At 46.1% G+C, this 17,132-nt stretch overlaps 1 protein-coding gene across 1 annotated transcript in view; it reads left to right on the top strand.

Moving 5' to 3' along the window:
* SORL1 (sortilin related receptor 1) overlaps window positions 1–11,354 on the top strand; it is a 48,087-nt gene extending 36,733 nt beyond the window's left edge. Inside the window, exons 41-47 of the mRNA XM_058819035.1 lie at window positions 1,152–1,271; window positions 1,357–1,521; window positions 2,819–2,993; window positions 3,388–3,494; window positions 4,354–4,546; window positions 5,711–5,923; window positions 6,901–11,354. Coding sequence (XP_058675018.1) covers window positions 1,152–1,271; window positions 1,357–1,521; window positions 2,819–2,993; window positions 3,388–3,494; window positions 4,354–4,546; window positions 5,711–5,923; window positions 6,901–6,968 — 1,041 coding nt within the window. The 3' untranslated portion in view covers window positions 6,969–11,354. The remainder of the gene's footprint in view (window positions 1–1,151; window positions 1,272–1,356; window positions 1,522–2,818; window positions 2,994–3,387; window positions 3,495–4,353; window positions 4,547–5,710; window positions 5,924–6,900) is intronic.
* Window positions 11,355–17,132: the final 5,778 nt, after the last annotated feature.

The raw sequence follows: 17,132 nt of genomic DNA, 5'->3' as shown, positions 1-17,132 counted from the left end.
TCCTGCCTTTTAAACAGAAGCAAAGCAAGGTTTCTTGTGTTTGTTGCAGTGAGAAGTGGCTCAAACACAGCGCAATGCTCCAGCAGCCTCTGAATCAGCTGCTGTCACCTGAGCTGAGCTCAGGGGTTTTGGGTTGGGAGTTCAAAGGAAAGTGGGCAGATTGAACTTGGGCAAGACAGAGGGAAAAGCAGGAAAAGGGTCTTTGCTTCATGCCCCTAAAAAGTGATAGCCAGTGGGAAATGGATTTATAGAAAATTATCAAAATCTGACAGAATTCTATTTCCTAATTACAATACATTATAAGCATTTCTTAACCTATCAACTTTTACCACACCACACTGTAAATACCTTAAAACCAATAATCTAAAATTACTCCACATAAATCCTACTACAGTTCATCTTTCATAGTCCTATTTCTCCAAAATATCCAGTCTTATATACAAAACCATCCTTTAAAACTTGTTTCTAGTTCCATTTCCCTCTCAAAAATATGTCCTATTCCATGACATTTCTAACTCAACATTTCTCCAAAGTATCTAGTCTTATGTAGACAACCATCCTTTAAAACTTGTTTCTTGATCCATTTTTCTCTAAACAATATCTGTTTCTAGCTCCATTTCTTTCTCTACAGTATCTGTTTCTAGCTCCATTTCTCTCCCAACCATATCCATCCTATCCCATGACATTTCTAACTCAACATTTCTCCCTTTTATTTAGTCTTAGTTATAAAACCATCTTTTAAAACTTGCTTCTAGTTCCATTTCTCTCTCTACAATATCTATTCCTAGTTCCATTTCTCTCTCAACAATATTTGTTTCTAGTTCCATTCCTCTCTTGACAATATCTGTTTCTAGCTCCATTTCTGTCTCTGCAATATCTGTTTCTGCCTCCATTTCTGTCTCTACAATATCTGTTTCTACCTCCATTTCTGTCTCTACAATGTCTTTTTCTAGCTCCATTTCTCTCCCAACCATATCCATCCTATCCCATGACATTTCTAAGTCAACATTTCTTATCTCAAGGTTTACACACAGATACGCGCCACGTAAACCTCCCGTCAGACTTTGAGAATTCTCCACAAATCCATTTCCCACAGCAGCCAGGGGATGCTCTGGGTTGTGCCAATCCCTGCTGTGCTTTTTCCTCCTCAGATCTATGGAATTTTCTACGCCACGTCCTTCCTGGAGCTGTACAGGAGCCCCCACAACAGCACCACCAGCGCGCACAACGCCACGGTGCTGGTGCAGCGCGACGAGCAGTACCTGTTCCTGGTGGGCTCCCCATCCTCCTCCTCCTCCCCCTGCCCGCCCCTGGCTCCCCCAGGACGCTGCCCTGACCTCTGTGCCTCCCTCCCAGGTGCGGGTGGTGTCTCCCTACCAAGGGCCCCCGTCTGACTCCGTGGTGGTGAAGATGATCCCGGATAACCGGCTGCCGCCGCGCCACCTGCACGCCGTGCGCACCGGCAAGACGTTCGCCGTCATCAAGTGGGAATCGCCCTACGACTCGCCCGACCAGGACATGGTAACCCCTCACAGAGCCTCCTGCTGGCCCTGTGAACGCTAAATCCTGCCCCAAAAACAGATCCTTGCCTTTTGTTTTCTGGAGATAGCTAAAAACTCTACAACTTTGTGAAAGTTGTAATGACGATATGTTTGTTATTGGAGCGCTGGACACATGTGGAGATTACTTTCTTTAAAAGACATGTGTACTTTTGGGAACTTCAGGTTCCCAAAAAGGGAACTTTCAGGTCCCTTTTTATCTCTCTCTTAAATACATATGCATACAATTTCACACTAGGTTCATACACATTCATTTTTACGAATCTTGCGTGATGTTTGCTGCTGGTTCTTCTTTATCAGAAACAATTCTTAGGTCAGATTGACCTGCTTTCACAGCAGTCTCTCTGTCTGCCCCCCTTACCTCTGTCCTTCATTGAAGCAGTTTCCCTTGAGCTTGGGCCTTGCAGTCAGGCTACACAGACTTAAAGATGTACGTTTCACCTAAATCAAAATGGATTTCTGCTCTGCAGAATTTTTACTCTGTCTCATTTTCTTCTGCTGGAGAAAGCCTGAGGTCAGGTCTGTGCTCCGCATAAAATCAAAGTGCTGACACCTCCAACATCTTGGTTTCCTCCCTGCTGGCCATCAGCTCAGGAGTGTAACACAAAAAAAGAGCCAGGTCTGGGATATCTGTTGCTGACCATGTCTAAAACCAGCCCTGGGCATGTGCCAAAACACCTTTCTGGGCTTTGGCTCTGCCCAGGAGGGTAAGGCTGGGCTGGGGCACTGCTCCTGCCTCAACAAAGCCCAGTTCTGTTCTCTGCCACGCTGGAATACACTCAGGTCTCGCTCCATTGAAGGCCGGTCATTTTCTCAGCAAGCTTTCCCCTCCCATTCTGCTCCAGAGACTTTAATAGCAAAAGTTTGGAGGTAGAAACCTTCCCAGCAGAGCTGGAGGCTGACAGGGCAGGGGTTTGCATTGCATCCTTGTGATTCACTGAGAATACAGCCTGAGCTTTTCCTCCTGCTCTCGTCTGTTCCACTGACTGCATTTTCTCTATCAGTAAATGCTGATTTTCCGTAATTTTCTGTATCAGTAAATGCTGATTTTCTGTATCAGTCTTTTTCTGTATCAGTAAATGCTGATTTTGGGCAGGGATCCAGAGAGAGGCTTGGAATTTTGCTCCCCAGGTTTTCTGTAAAGCTCAGCCTTGATTTAAAGCAAATTTTACCCACCCTGTTTAATGTCCTACCACTGTTTAGCTGAAATTCTGCAGGAAAATTATTTTTTTTTTTCCATCCATTTCCTCCCCATCCAGCTCTATGCCGTGGCAGTTAAAGATTTGGTGAGGAAAACAGATAAAATCTACAAAGTGAAAAGCCAGAACAGCACGGTGGAGTACACCATAAAGAAACTGGAGCCAGGAGGGAAATACCACGTGATTGTCCAGCTGGGAAACATGAGCAAGGAGTCCAGCATGAAGATCAACACAGGTGAGGGACACAGCGCCCACCCTGAGGCTGCAGGAATGTTCCTGCAGCTCTTGGTCCTCTCCCACAGGCAAAGCCCAATTTTGGGAGGTGGTTACACCCCAAAATATCAGCACTGGAGAGGAAGCTTCTCCAGTGATACCCAATGTTTTCCTTCTGATAAATGGAGAGGGGAAAGGCACTAGTTTGGCTGTGTACACATCGCCAAGTACCACCACAGCCCTCCCAGTGAAAAATCCCTCCTGCATCCTCTCCTCCAGCACATCCCTTTTCCAAGCAGAGTATTGTGCTGATCCCTAGAAAACCCCACTAACTTTCAGAATTTACTCCATTTGTGTAAGAGGAAAGTGCCACCAGTGCTACAACCTCACCTGCTTCCACTTTTTCCCATTTGCAGTCCCTCTCTCTGCACCGGACGCCTTAAAAATCATCACTGAAAACGACCATATTCTGCTTTTCTGGAAGAGTTTGGCACTGAAGGAAAGTAATTTCAATGAAAGCCGGGTAAGTTTTGCTGTGCCTCCTGCCCTACAGAAAATCCTGGAGCAGAGTCAGTGCAAGGCTCCTTTCACAGGCTCTGAAATCCATCCTGTCCTTGGTGAGCCCTCTAGAAGGGCTCACTAAAATTCATGTCATGGCTGAGGCTCTGAAGCTGATAGATCCAATCAGTCACCTTTTAGGAACATAATTATCCTGCTAGAAAAGGACAATTGTCCCCTGTGTGAAAGGACTGAGGAAAGGACACTGCCCTGCCATGCCAGGAAGTCTGAAAAGTTGTTATTCAGACTTGGATAGGAAATCCGTGAAATGTTGTCTGTCAGAGCATGGGCAAGGAGAAAACTGCACCAAAAAAACCCTCTCCCTCCTGGACTCTGCTTGGATGGGCTGTGGTGTGTGCTAAGGATAGAGTAGAGCAAACAAACCAAACCAGAGTCATGTAGGTTGGAAAAGCCCTCCAAGATTGGGTCCGAGCTGTGTCCAGTCCCCACCTTGTCCCCAGCCCAGAGCGCTGAGTGCCACCTCCAGTTGTTTCCTGAACATCCAGGGATGGGGACTCCCTGGGCAGCCCTTCCGATGTTTAACAACCCTTTTAGTGAAGAAATCTTTCCTAAAATCCTCCCCTGGCACAGCTCGAGGCCGTGCCCTCTCATCCTGTCACTTGGCAGAAGAGAAATCTCTCCTCCCTAAACTGGCCAAGGTCAGGGCACACCAGCAGGGCTTCCTGGAGGAGACTCCACCCTGCTCCCTCCCAGCAGGGTTCATCAAAGCCAGATCCAGGAGGAAAACCAAATTTCCAAGCCCTTTTGGAAGGAGCAAACCCGCCCTCTGCAGCTGAGTGACTTGGGCTTTGTGTTTCCCTCAGGGCTACGAGATTCACATGTTTGACAGCTTGATGAACATCACAGCCTACCTGGGCAACACCACAGAGAACTTCTTCAAGGTGTCCAACCTGAAGATGGGCCACAATTACTCATTCAGTGTGCAGGCACGGTGCCTGTACGGGGGGCAGATGTGTGGGGAGCCAGCCACGCTTCTCTATGACGAGCTGGGAACAGGTGAGTCCCCATTTCCTCCTCATCCTCCTTAAAAAACACTCAGGAAGCCTCATAAATTCTTTAGGGATGTGTCGCCCTGTTCTTCTAAGTTCTCCTAAGCCTTCTGATGTTTAAATTCTTGTAATGGAGTTTCTTGCGCAGTTTTATGTAAATAATTATTGGTTTACATTCCTCTCTGGAGGAGGAGAAATTTGATGGACTGTTGGTTTGTCCAGTGTCATTGCAGAGGTGGCAAGTTCATCCTCCAATCTGTCACAGACACATTTTAAGAAAAATCCTTTTGTTAGGCTCTTTTCTCCTGAGAAGATTCAGCTTCTCCATGTTTTGCTGCTTTGGAATGTGATTTGGAGAATTGTTTACCCAGCATGTGAAATTGTTTTTACTTGATCACCAATGTCGAGGCTGTGAGCAGCCACAAGATTTTATTATCATTCCTTTCTATTCCTTGCTGGCCTTCTGATGAAGTCCTTTCTTCCACTCTTTTAGTAAGTTCTAATATATAAATTTATTTTAATATAATATATAAAATAAAATAATAAATCAGCCTTCTGAAACATGGAGTCTGTGGCAGTGTTTGCAGGGGTCTGAGGATGAGGGAAGAGAAGAGAATGTTGACTCCATGTTTCAGAAGGCTTGATTTATTATTTTATGATATATATTACATTAAAACTGTACTAAAAGAAAGGATTTCATCAGAAGCCTAGCTAAGAATAGAAAAAGAATGATAGCACAAAGGTTTGTGGCTGACCAAGATAGTCCAGACAGCTGGACTGTGATTGGCCATTAATTAGAAACAACCACATGAGACCAATCCCAGATGCACCTGTTGCATTCCACAGCAGCAGATAACCATTGTTTGCATTTTGTTCCTGAGGCCTCCCAGCTTCTCAGGAGGAAAAAATCCTAAGGAAAGGATTTTTCATAAAAGATGTCTGTGACAGGAGTCAAGATTCTCATCTTTTCCCTTGTCCTGGGACCCCTGCGAACACCACCACCCCAATCCGCTGTCACATTTGAAAGTCTATAAACACTAGAGGCAGGAAATAAACTTCCTTTCTTTTCCCTTCTTCTTACCTTGGAGTTCCAGTGTCTGTGTTGTTTTATTTTGTGTCCCATTGTGACCAGGGATGTGCTCAAACAGCACTTGTGTCCCTCCCTCACCAGGTAAAGACCCCTCAGCCACCAAATCGGGTCAGGCCACGGACGTGGCTGCCATCGTGGTGCCCGTGCTGTTCCTGCTGCTGGTGACCCTGGGCATTGGCTTCGTGGTGCTCTACATGAGGCACAGGAGGCTCCAGAGCAGCTTCACTGCCTTCGCCAACAGCCACTACAGCTCGCGCCTGGGCTCGGCCATCTTCTCCTCGGGGGATGATCTGGGTACGTGGCCCTGGTGGCACCTGGGGACAGCACTGGGGCCGTGACATCGGGGCAGGAATTAATTCTTTATCGCGGTTTGGGACACTCTGGCAGCACAACCTCGATGGGTTTGGTCATAGAGTACAAGTCAGAGAATTAAAGAGTCGTTAAACTTGGAAAAGATCTTCAAGATCATCAACTGGCAAAAGTTTTCCCAACCAAACATTTTTATCAAATAAGTCTCTCTTTCCGATGCAAATTGCTTAAAAACACACTGAGGATGTGAAATCAGGGCAAGAATTAATTCTTTATCACGGTTTGGGCCATTCTGGTATCACAGTCTCTATGGATTTGATCTCCGAGTACAAATCACAGAATTACAGTGTTGTTAAACTTGGAAGGATCTTCAAGATCGAGTCCAACCAGCAAAAGTTTTCCCAACAAAATGTTTTTATCAAATTAAGCCCCTTCTTCTCATGCAAATCACTTAGAAATGCATTGATGATGTGAAATCAGGGCAAGAATAATTCTTCTATCATTGTTTGGGCCATTCTGGCATCACAATCTCTATGGGTTTGATCTCAGAGTGCAAATCACAGAATCATGGAATAGTTTAGGTTGCACAGACCTTTAAGACCATCAAGTCCAATTGCCAAAACTTTTCCCAACCAGACATTCTTACCACATTAAACCCCTCCTTCCAATGCAAATCACCTAAAAATGCATTGAGGATGTGAAGTCAGCGCAAGAATTAATTCTTTGTCTTGGTTTGGGCCACTCTGGCATCACAATCTCTATGGATTTGATCTCAGAGTACAAATCACAAGACCTTCAAGACGATCAAGTCCAACCGCCAAAATTTTCCCAACCAATATTTTTATTAAATTAAGCCCCTCCTTCCAATGCAAATCACTTAAAACCAGATTTTAAAGTGCTGAGGATAAAACCCAGATTTTTTAAGTGCCCCCTAACAGCTCTGTTTTGGGTTTGTTTTCCAGGAGATGAGGACGATGAAGCCCCAATGATAACTGGATTTTCAGACGACGTCCCCATGGTCATTGCCTGAAGCTCATTTCTGACTGTACAAAACCAAATGGTGTAAATATTTTATTTGATAAAAATAGTTGATTGTTTATTTTAAAAATGCACTTTGAGTTGCAATACGTTATTTTTATATGGGCCAAAAAAAGAAAAAAATAATAATAATTTTAAGAATACACTTTGTAGTAATCAACTGTGAATTGCAGACTAGGTTGGTTGAGTAACAAATTGCTTTGATTTAACATTAATTTAGTCTTACAAGGCTATGCTTGCTGGGCATGCTTTTAAGTCTGTGAGATATTTTCCGTTGACTAAATTGGCTACTCATTTTATTTTTCTAAGACAAGAATAAATTTATTTAAAAAAAGAAAAAATTCAGGAGATTATATATGTAGAGAGAGATAATATAGTCCCTGAAGGTTTTGCTTTTACTTTAGGACAAAAAAAAAAAAATCCTTTGGACTTTGTTTTATATGAAAGTATTTTTGTTGTGTTAATTTATTGGGAAATCTGGTGAGGAACAGATTTCCAGAGTCGTCAGACATTGTACACATTCTTGTGTAGAACATGTGCCACTTTATCTCGCAAGGCAGTCGTATCTTGGCATCCCCATCATTGTCCTTGCCATGATAATAAAACCCCTCATTTTCACTGACTTTTTCTCCCTTTTAAAGACCCAATCTCTGAGCAATCTTAAAGTACAGCAGCATATTTTTTAGGGGTGATTTTTAGCTTCCTGCTGCTGTGGGAAGTCAAAAATATCCCCACACCAAATGTGGGGATTTGCTGCTGCTGCCCCTGCCCATCACATGGGGCTTGATTAATCTGGAGCTTACAACCACCACATCACCGGAACAAAAAACTGCCACTTGCACCTTAAAACTCATTTTCCAGGTATTTTTAGGATACCCCTCCTCCATGGAGCTTCCCTCAGCACAGTGGTGGGATGGAAGGGGGAATCTCCAGTGTGTGCAAATCCAGATTTTTCACACTCGCCCAGAGCAGTAATTACTAGAAATTTAAATTAATTTGGCCCACAGCAGGGATTTGATGCTCCCTCATCAGAATTTCCAAAAAGCAGCTGTAGTTTTACCTACAGCTTTGGAAATAATATAAATACACACACACACACACACATACATGTTATTTTCTCATCTCACATTCCCAGCAGACACAATACTGGCTGCAGAGCCAAATGCAAAGAGTCTGCTTGCCACTTGTTTGGAGCTTTGATTTTGTGACAGCAAAATGTGAATTTCACCAAAAAAATGTGAACCTCACCACTACCTGCCAACCCAGGGGCACGACAGGAGAGGACGTTCAGGGCTCTCCCCTGGCTGTGCTGGATATATGCAAAACTTCTCACCAGGAAATGCAGCACACTGTCTTGTCACACTGTTTTTGTGAAAAACAAAAGGTATTTTTGCTGTGTAAATTAACTTATAATTGCAGTCTTCCTACAGATGAAACGAGAGAGGCCAGCTATGTTTTGATATGTGACTGATCCGTTTAATTTCACAATAGAAAAAATGTATAAAAAAAAAAAAGTTGAGGTCTGGATGGTTTGATACTCTAGAGAAATACTGACTCTATTTTCAATTACTGGTGTTAGCATTCCCATACTGGTGACAGATTTTTTTTCCTCCCCACCAAAGCTGGGACCAAACTAGAATCAGATTTTTATAAGAAGCAGCAAGCTCGCAGAGTTGCAATATTTTTACCTTGTCAGTGGATCAGGTGCTGTTCAGGAGTTGAATTTTTGAGGAAAACCAACGCAGTACACACAGCTCAATTTGTTATAGCTACACAGAGAGACCAGACTCTGACCCAGAGGCTAAACCAGCCTCAAAAACATAAATCAAAAGATTTTATGCAGGAGAGGAAGCCTAAAAACAGAGAAAAGGAGTATTTAACCCCTTCTTTATAAAGCAAAATTTTTTAGCACAGGTAACTGAAAATTACAATGTAGCATCCCAAAATCTGGTGCCTCTCTGGTAAGGGTTAGGAGGGGTTAAATTCTGATATTTTACTCCCCCAGGGTAAATCCTGCTGCAGTAAAATGAGCAGAATTTAGAGTCTGGCCCAGGGGGACCCTTTTAACCACTTTATATCCTGCAGAAATCCCTTGGCTGGAGATTTCCAGGCATCACCTGGGGGCCAGGTCACTCCTGGCCACTCTGAAAGGCTCCTGGCTCGGAGACAATTGTGTAGAACAAAGCATTTTGTACCCAAACCCAGCACTTTTGGTTAAATCCAACTCCCAAACACAGCATGGGCAGAGCAGAGCCCTCTGTGGAGCCACCCAGGGGCTTGGGGACACTGCAGAGCCACTCAGAGGTGTCCCCAAACCCTCCCCTTCACTGCAAAAATCACCACTGTGCTCTCAGCAAAGCAACTTTCACAGGGCTAGTGTATTTTATATGTAGAGATAGAGGAGTCTGGGCTCCAGGTGGGGAGAACCCCATGCAGTTCTGGGGTAAATTGTATATTTTTATGAACTTTTGAAGCACGGAATCTTGTTCACGGAGACATGCAGGGGGTGGGAGGGTTCTGCTGTAAATATGGAACGTGGATGTATATTTTGTTCTGGTTTCGTTTTCAGTAGCCTTATGTGACGTGACATGACTTGCTACCCTAAATTCCGGGAGGTGGTTTGAGTTTGCTTTATAGGAATGCAGTAAAATGTTTGGATCAAAAAAGGGTATGGGAAATACCCTGGTTAGGAGGAACTTCCAGCAGTTAATTTGTGTTTGCACCCATTTCAGAGGCCCATGAGCACTCTCAAGTCCATTTGAACAAAAGACAAAAGTTGAACACAAAAATCTGCTGAGGTTTTGGACCGTGAGGCTTCTTTTGCTTTGGCTCAGGCTTTTTGCGAGGTTCTCTTTTTTTGTGTTGGGGGTTTGGTTTTTACAAGAAAGGACAAGTAGGTACCATTTCCAGGCTGCAGACCTATTAAAAGTCAATAAAAGGCTCTTTTCAGTCTGAATAAACCCCATGTGTGGGTTGTCAGCCTGTGACCGTGTTCACACGGGTCTGAGGATGAGGGAAGAGATGAGGATCTGACTCCATGTTTCAGAAGGCTTGATTTATTATTGTATGATATATATTATATTAAAACTGTACTAAAAGAATAGAAGAAAGGATTTCATCAAGCTAGCTAAGAATAGAAAAAGAAGGAATGATAACAAAGGGTTGTGGCTTGACTCTCTGAGCCAGCTGACTGTGATTGGCCATTAATTAGGAACAACCACATGAGACCAATCCCAGATGCACCTGTTGCATTCCACAGCAGCAGATAACCATTGTTTACATTTTGTTCCTGAGGCTCCTCAGGAGGAAAAATCCTAAGGAAAGGATTTTTCATAAAAGATGTCTGTGACACCAGCCCTGTAAAATCTCCTGAACCCAGCAAGAGCAGAGCCCACGCAGGAAGCAGCTGGAGCAGGGGTTTGGCCAAGGGCCTGAACACCAGGAAAAATGCAAGAGAATTTCAGAGAGGGGTGAAATTTCGGGAGAAAACCCCTGCCTGCAGATATTTAATGTGCAGAAGAGCCAGCTCTCCCTGACCTAACCTGCTCCAGGTGCTCCCACCTTGACACAGCCTTAGGAGAGAGCTCAGCCCCAGGAAAAGCCACTTTTCCTTGGACACTGATCAGATTATGGAGATGTTTGGGAGCTCAGAGGCGGCTGGGAAGGGGAGGGAAGAGCAGACAGGCAGAGCTGGCTGCCAGCACCCACATCTTGTGGCCTCATGGCCACAGGAGCTTTGTGTTTGTGGTCACCTTGGTGGTCACCAAATTTCACGTAATTTCACGTTATTTCACTGCTCCTGTCACCAGAGTCACCAAACCCCTCACATTACCCACCAGGGAACCCCAGCTGAGCCGAGGGAACCTCCCTGAGCACAAGTCCCATTCCTGGCAGGGCCACAGCTCAGTGTGAGCATCTCCATGCTTGGAATCAGAATATATTTAATGACAAACTTCACCTGCTCGCTGATGAAACAGCAAAATGTCATTTTTCCAGCAAAACCTTTTCTGAAAGAGCTTTCAAGTCTCCTTCAAATGGACTTGAGAAGGGAAATGGTGCAATAACTCAGCTACTCTTGGACCCCAAGAGCATCTTTGCTCCTGGAAATAGCTGCAAGATTCTAATTAATCCTTACAAACCTGCATCAGTCCACAAGCAGCCAGCCTCTAATAGAGGTAGTGTCACCTTTGAATCAGGTTCTTTAAGTGAAGTTTAATGTTGTGCTATTTCAATTGCTACTCTGTGTCCTTTATTTGTTTGGTTGTTTGTTTTTGTTTTCATTCATTGATTTCTGCTATGTATTATTGCACAATTTTGAAGGAATTTTTGTCTGTCCATATTTTTTTTTCCCCACTTAATGATAATAATAAAAAATGGATTGGGTAAACAAATCAGTTTCTGTGTTCTGAAATTATCCAGCATCTGTGTGTCTAGTGTAGGAAAAAGGAGCTTTTTTTCTGAACACAATTTTGTTTTACAAAACCTGACAGGATTTTAGAATCACTGAATGGTTTGGGTTGGGAAGGACATTAAAATAATATAATTAAAAAATTAAAATTAAAAAAAATTTAAAAATTATTTTAAAATTAAAATTAATTTAATTTCTGACCCCTGTCATGGGCAGGGACACCTTCCACTATCCTAGGTTGCTCCAAGTTTCATCCAACCTTGGGCACTTCCAGGAGACATGGAGCTGCTCTGGGCACCCTGTGCCAGGGCCTGCCCACCCTCAGAGGGAGGAATTTCTTCAATATATCTATATATATCCAATTGAATATATATATGTATCCAATCTAAAATATCCAATCTCTAGGATATCCAATCTAACCCTGCCCTGTGTCAGTCTGAAGCCGTTCCCATCCCTTCAGTGCTCCCGATCAAACGGCAGTGACAGGACAAGGGCAGGGAGAATCAGGAAAATTGAGTTTGGTGCAGACCCTGGGAGGTGCCACCCTCATTCCCAAGGCAGTCACGTCTGCCTGTCCCTTCCCTCAAGGTCACCAACACCCCCAGACACCAAACACCATCTCCAACCTGTCCAGGCTTCACCTCCACGTTTGCCCAGCACCACCTCAGGCGTTATTTTCTGTGTTTCAAACCCATTTCCAGGACAATCCCACCCCTGCACCTGAGCAGCCCAAATCCAGCAGGATTTTTGCTGCCAGGGAAGGTAATGAGCAGGCAGCAGCCTCCTCACACGTCCTCATTTCCCAGCCCAGATAATTGGAAAGGCAACATGTGATCTTGGTGGACATAATTGAGGCATGCAGCATCCTAAGTGTTGCACTTCATTAACATTTAGCTTAAGGCAACGTTAACAAACTGATTCCTTGCTCCCTCGGTCCTGAATAAAGCTGATTTTTGTTTCCTAGTGCTGCTGGAATGGATTGTTCCCCCCAGGAGGTACAAGGAGCTCCACCTCATTCCAGGCACCCAATTTCTGCCAGAGGAACTGACGTGACTCTGAAGCCTCAGTGCTGTGACTGAGAAAACTTTAATGGAATAAAAGTTTGCCTCATCTCCCAGCAAAACCTGCAGGTTTCTATGGATAGGGAAGGTTTCCACCCTAAGCTTTTATTGCCTGTAACTTTTTTCCCCACTATGGTGAGAACCCATCAAAGAGGAAGATTGCAGTTCCTGAAGGAACTTTGGATGGAGCACGAGGCACAAACCCATCACAGCTTGTCTGGGCACCCTGTGCCATCCTCACAGAGAGGAATTTCTCCCTGGTATCCAATGCAAGGCCTGCCCACCCTCACAAGGAGGAAATTTCTCCCTGATTCCTAATCCAGGGCCTGCCCACACTCCCAGGGAGGAAATTTCTCCCTGATTTCCAACCCGGGCCTGCCCACCCTCACAAGGAGGAATTTCTCCCTGATATCCAGTCCAACCCTGCCCTGGGTCAGTCTGAAGCCGTTCCCATCCCCTCAGTGCTCCTGATCAAACAGCAGGGACAGGACAGGGGCAGGGACAATCAGGAAAATTGTGAGCTGGATCCAGGCTCCCCTCACTCTGCCACTCCTGAAAATTCACCACTTTCCCCCAAACAACATCAGGGGCTGCTTTCTGCAGCCACAGGGAGGGGAAGATGTGGATCTGCCTGCAGGAGTGAGGAAACCAGGTGGAAATACAGCAAAAAATCCCTTCCCACCAGGGGTTAACTTTGTTCAGACTCGATGGGCTCTGATGTTGAGAGCAGCTGAAGTTCTGGCTCGCTGCTCCCCCTTTGAGCAAGCACCACCAGTGCTTGTGCCAGACTCCTGAATGATTGTGTTTAGCCTTTCTCAGCTGGGAAGATGAAATAACTGAGGATATTTCACAGCAGAACTCAAGCTGGATTTGGGGATGGAGGAGCCAAGAGCTCCCAGATAGCCCAGCTGAAGGAAGGAAGGAAGGAAGGAAGGAAGAGCAGGTCTGCGGGAAGGAAAGATTCATGCTAACCATCAACATCTTGGCTCCTACCACAAACCTCCCAACCTGCCAAGTGTGGGATGCAAGAAAAATGGCATCTTCCAGGATGTGAGGTTTATTTCTTTCCTGTAAATTCCAGGCATCCAGAAGCACACAACCTCAAACTCTCAGAGCTGGGCTGACGTCATGCTCTGAAGATTTTTCCTCCCCTGGCTCTGCAGACCTGGATTGATTTAGGGAGTAGACCTGACCTCTTATTTTTCAGAGCACCTGCGTGGGGCTGTGCTGGAAAGAATCCCAGGGTGATGGATGATCATAAAAAAGGAGCTAGACAGCAGTTTGGGAAAGGAAAGACACTCAGTGAGCAGGAGGTGATGAAATTCATCCTGAAGCTACAACCTGACACTGGCTGCACAGGAGGGGAATGTTTTAGAGTGGAGGGCCTGAGGCAGAGGTGGACAAGAAGTGACATTCACGTCACCAAGCCTCTCATCTCCAGGCTGGCCTGGCCAAAAGACAACACTTATTTTCCCTGGATCTTTCTGTAGCTGGTGAGGGAAGCAGATGCTCTCCAAGGAGGAATTTGGAACCTGGAGGTTTGGGGTTTGAGTGAGCCCTTCTCAATCATTTTTGTGCACTTGGGAGAATGGCTGCCTGTGCATTTTGCATTTCCCCAAGCCTGAGAGAGATCCCAAAGGGTAACGAGAAGATGGAGAAGAGGCTGGAGGTTCCTGCTGGCCTGGGCTCTGTGTAACAGCGGGCAGGATCCATCCCTGCCCAAGCTGAGAGGGTCACTCCAGGCCTCGTCCGCAGCCAAGAAGAGGCACAGCAGTTCAGAGAGTGCTTCCCTCATCCCAAAATAGGTCAGACTCTCTTTGCTGTACTGGGAACTCAGCGGCGACTGCCTCACGCCGAGCCTGGGGACTGTGAGACACCAGAGCCGACGTGAAACGAATCCCAACCCAGATCTGGGCGAGAACATCCCCCCTGCAGCCAGGCAGCTCCTGAGGCACGCACACCCTGCAGGCTGGAGAGAAGCCCTGGCCAAACATCTTCTCTTTGTTAGCACCTCTCTCTGCAGAGAGCAGAGCCACAGTTCCCCTCCCAACACCCTCCCCACCCCCCTTTTGGGGCTGCTGGCTCCTTTGGGGTTAGCCTGGCTCTGAAGTGACCCAGCTTTCCTTCCTCCCTGCCAGGGCTTTCTCAGGATCCCTCAGAAAGCCAGGAACAGAAGCCTGGAGGCCAAACCCCAGTTGTGTGCTCGGTCACGGGACCAGCCTGGTTTCCTGTCCAGCTCCACTCTGCAGTAGCTCTGTGGAAGCCACAGCCAGCCTGTCTCTGTCCCCCGCAAATCACCACGGCAGGCTCGGAGCTGGTGAAGACAATAGCGTGTTTGGCTCGTTCTTCTGCATCAACACCATTCCCAAATGTACTTTTCCCTCCTAAACTTATTTAACCTCGCAACCAAGAGCCACAGGGATGGCGAGCTGTTTGTTCTGAGCCCAGATCTCCCGGGAGAGCAGGCACAAAGAATAGAAGGCAGCCTGGAGAGATGGGAAGAGGGAAAATCCAGAGCGGGATTCGAATGCGCCGCCCTTGGAGACGGTGCCAGTGACCTGCTAAGGGTCCAGCCATCATAAATAAATGCTGCTTTTATTGTCTGGCCAAGCACGGTAATGCCTGAGCCGCTTCCAGCGGGTGGGGCCGGGCTGCTCCGTGCTGAGACAAACCAGATGTGGCTCACCCGTGCTGTGCTGTGGGGGATCCGTGCTGAGCCCCTCAGATCAGGGGTTTGTCAGTGCCCTCCCAAAGCTGCCCAGGATCAGGGGTTTGTCAGTGCCTTCCCAAAGCCCAGGATCAGGGGTTTGTCAGTGCCTTCCCAAAGCCCAGGATCAGGGGTTTGTCAGTGCCTTCCCAAAGCCCATAACTGGAGCCAAAAACTTCTGCCATGGTGGGGAATCCTAAGTGAGACACGACATTGACAAGGAGTGACAAAGCCATGGGGTGACAGTGCCATGGGGTGATAACACTGTGGGAGGACAAAGCCATGGGGTGACAACACCATGGGACAACAAAGCTATGGGATGATAATTCCAAGGGGTGACAATGCCATAGGGTGATAAAACCAAGGGGTGGCAATGCCAAGGGGCAACAATGTCAAAGGATGACAAAACCAAGGGCTGGCAAAACCATGGGGTGACAAAGCCATGGGGCAGCAATGTCAAAAGATGACAAAGCCACGGGATGACAATACCATGGGGTGACAATTTCATGGGGTGACAAAGCCATGGGGCGACAAAGCCATGGGATGACAATACCATGGGGTGACAATTCCATGGGGTGACAAAGCCATGGGGCGACAAAGCCATGGGGGTACAATGTCATGGGGGGACAATCCCAAGGGGTGACAATGCCATGGGGTACAGCCCAAAACCTGCAGTGATTAGAGCACCGCGCTCCTCTCCTTCTCCACAGCCCCACCAGACACTCTGCACTGGTCCTAAAACCCCCCAAAAGCCCGACCCCAGATACACTTATGGGAGGGTAGAGCTGAGAGGCAGCTCTGCCTGTGCCAGAACCGATAATTCACTTTTTAACCTGTTCTTTTGGCCGGTTCAGCCCAAAGCCAGCAGTTCCCAGCTGGCCCTACTGCCACCCATGTGCAGTAGATGGCAGCAGAAGCTTTAGTCACTGGCCACCAAACCCCAAAGAATCCCTCCTCCTCCTCCTCCTCCCCCCACCTTTTTTTTTTTCTTTTTTTGTTTTACTTTTTACTTTTGGTGGCCTCAAAAATTATTAGTTCCAGATGAGCTCCCGCCATTGTAATAGTCCATTTAACCCGATCCACTCTGGGCAGAGTCAGTGCAAGTTCAAATGCAGCATTTTCACGTGTAAACCACACATCAGAGACATTTTTTCCGCGCGGCTCTGGGCACTCCTCGCGCAGCAGAAAAGGGGAAATGCACAAGGTTAAACCTCACACACACACACACACACACACACACACACGGCCCCGGCCGTGGGCAACAATGGCACTTTGTCAAGGCAGCGCTGCCAGAGCGGGGCTGAACTTCTGAATTGAACCAGGAACCTCAGCACTGCTTCTCCCTTTGAAGATTAGCACTAATAAGCCAAACCAGTGGGTATTTTGTTTTATAAGGAAAGAGCATTTCAAGTCACGTACGCTGCTATTGTTGGACACAAAACATGTTCTGTCTCTGCCTGTGGTGACTCCAGCGACTGCTCCATGCTTGTCTTTTGCTGGGATTACCTTTATTTTTATACTATATTAAATTTACCTCCCACCATCTCTCAGGCCTGTTAAAATTACGGCGTTTCCCAGGGCTAGCTACACATACATAGTTAAAAACCCCATTTTATTACCATATTATTTGATTATCATATTCAAATTTTAGGCCTTTTTTTTGGACGAAGTATTAAGAAACAATAATCAAAACTACCAGATTTCCCTCCTACTGGAATAACAGGCGCATCTCATATAAACAAGCTCCATGTAAGAGGTGCATTAAATGATTTGTTTCTGGTAAACGAAGACAGCTCTAGCACAACACATGGAAAATTTCATGTTGTTTGCTTTTGTAATTCACTGTACACACAGCCTTTAATCTGAGGATCTCCAAGCACTCTGCACAGTTTAATTAAGGCCCACAACTGCCATGTTGGGGAAGTACATTAAGCGCTGTTCTGCTGATTCTTTACAGATGGGCAGGCTCAGGGGCTGAGT

The sequence above is a fragment of the Ammospiza caudacuta genome, chromosome 23, assembly GCF_027887145.1.
Source record: "Ammospiza caudacuta isolate bAmmCau1 chromosome 23, bAmmCau1.pri, whole genome shotgun sequence".
Lineage (NCBI taxonomy): Eukaryota > Metazoa > Chordata > Aves > Passeriformes > Passerellidae > Ammospiza > Ammospiza caudacuta.
This window is presented reverse-complemented; position numbering and strand designations above follow the sequence as displayed.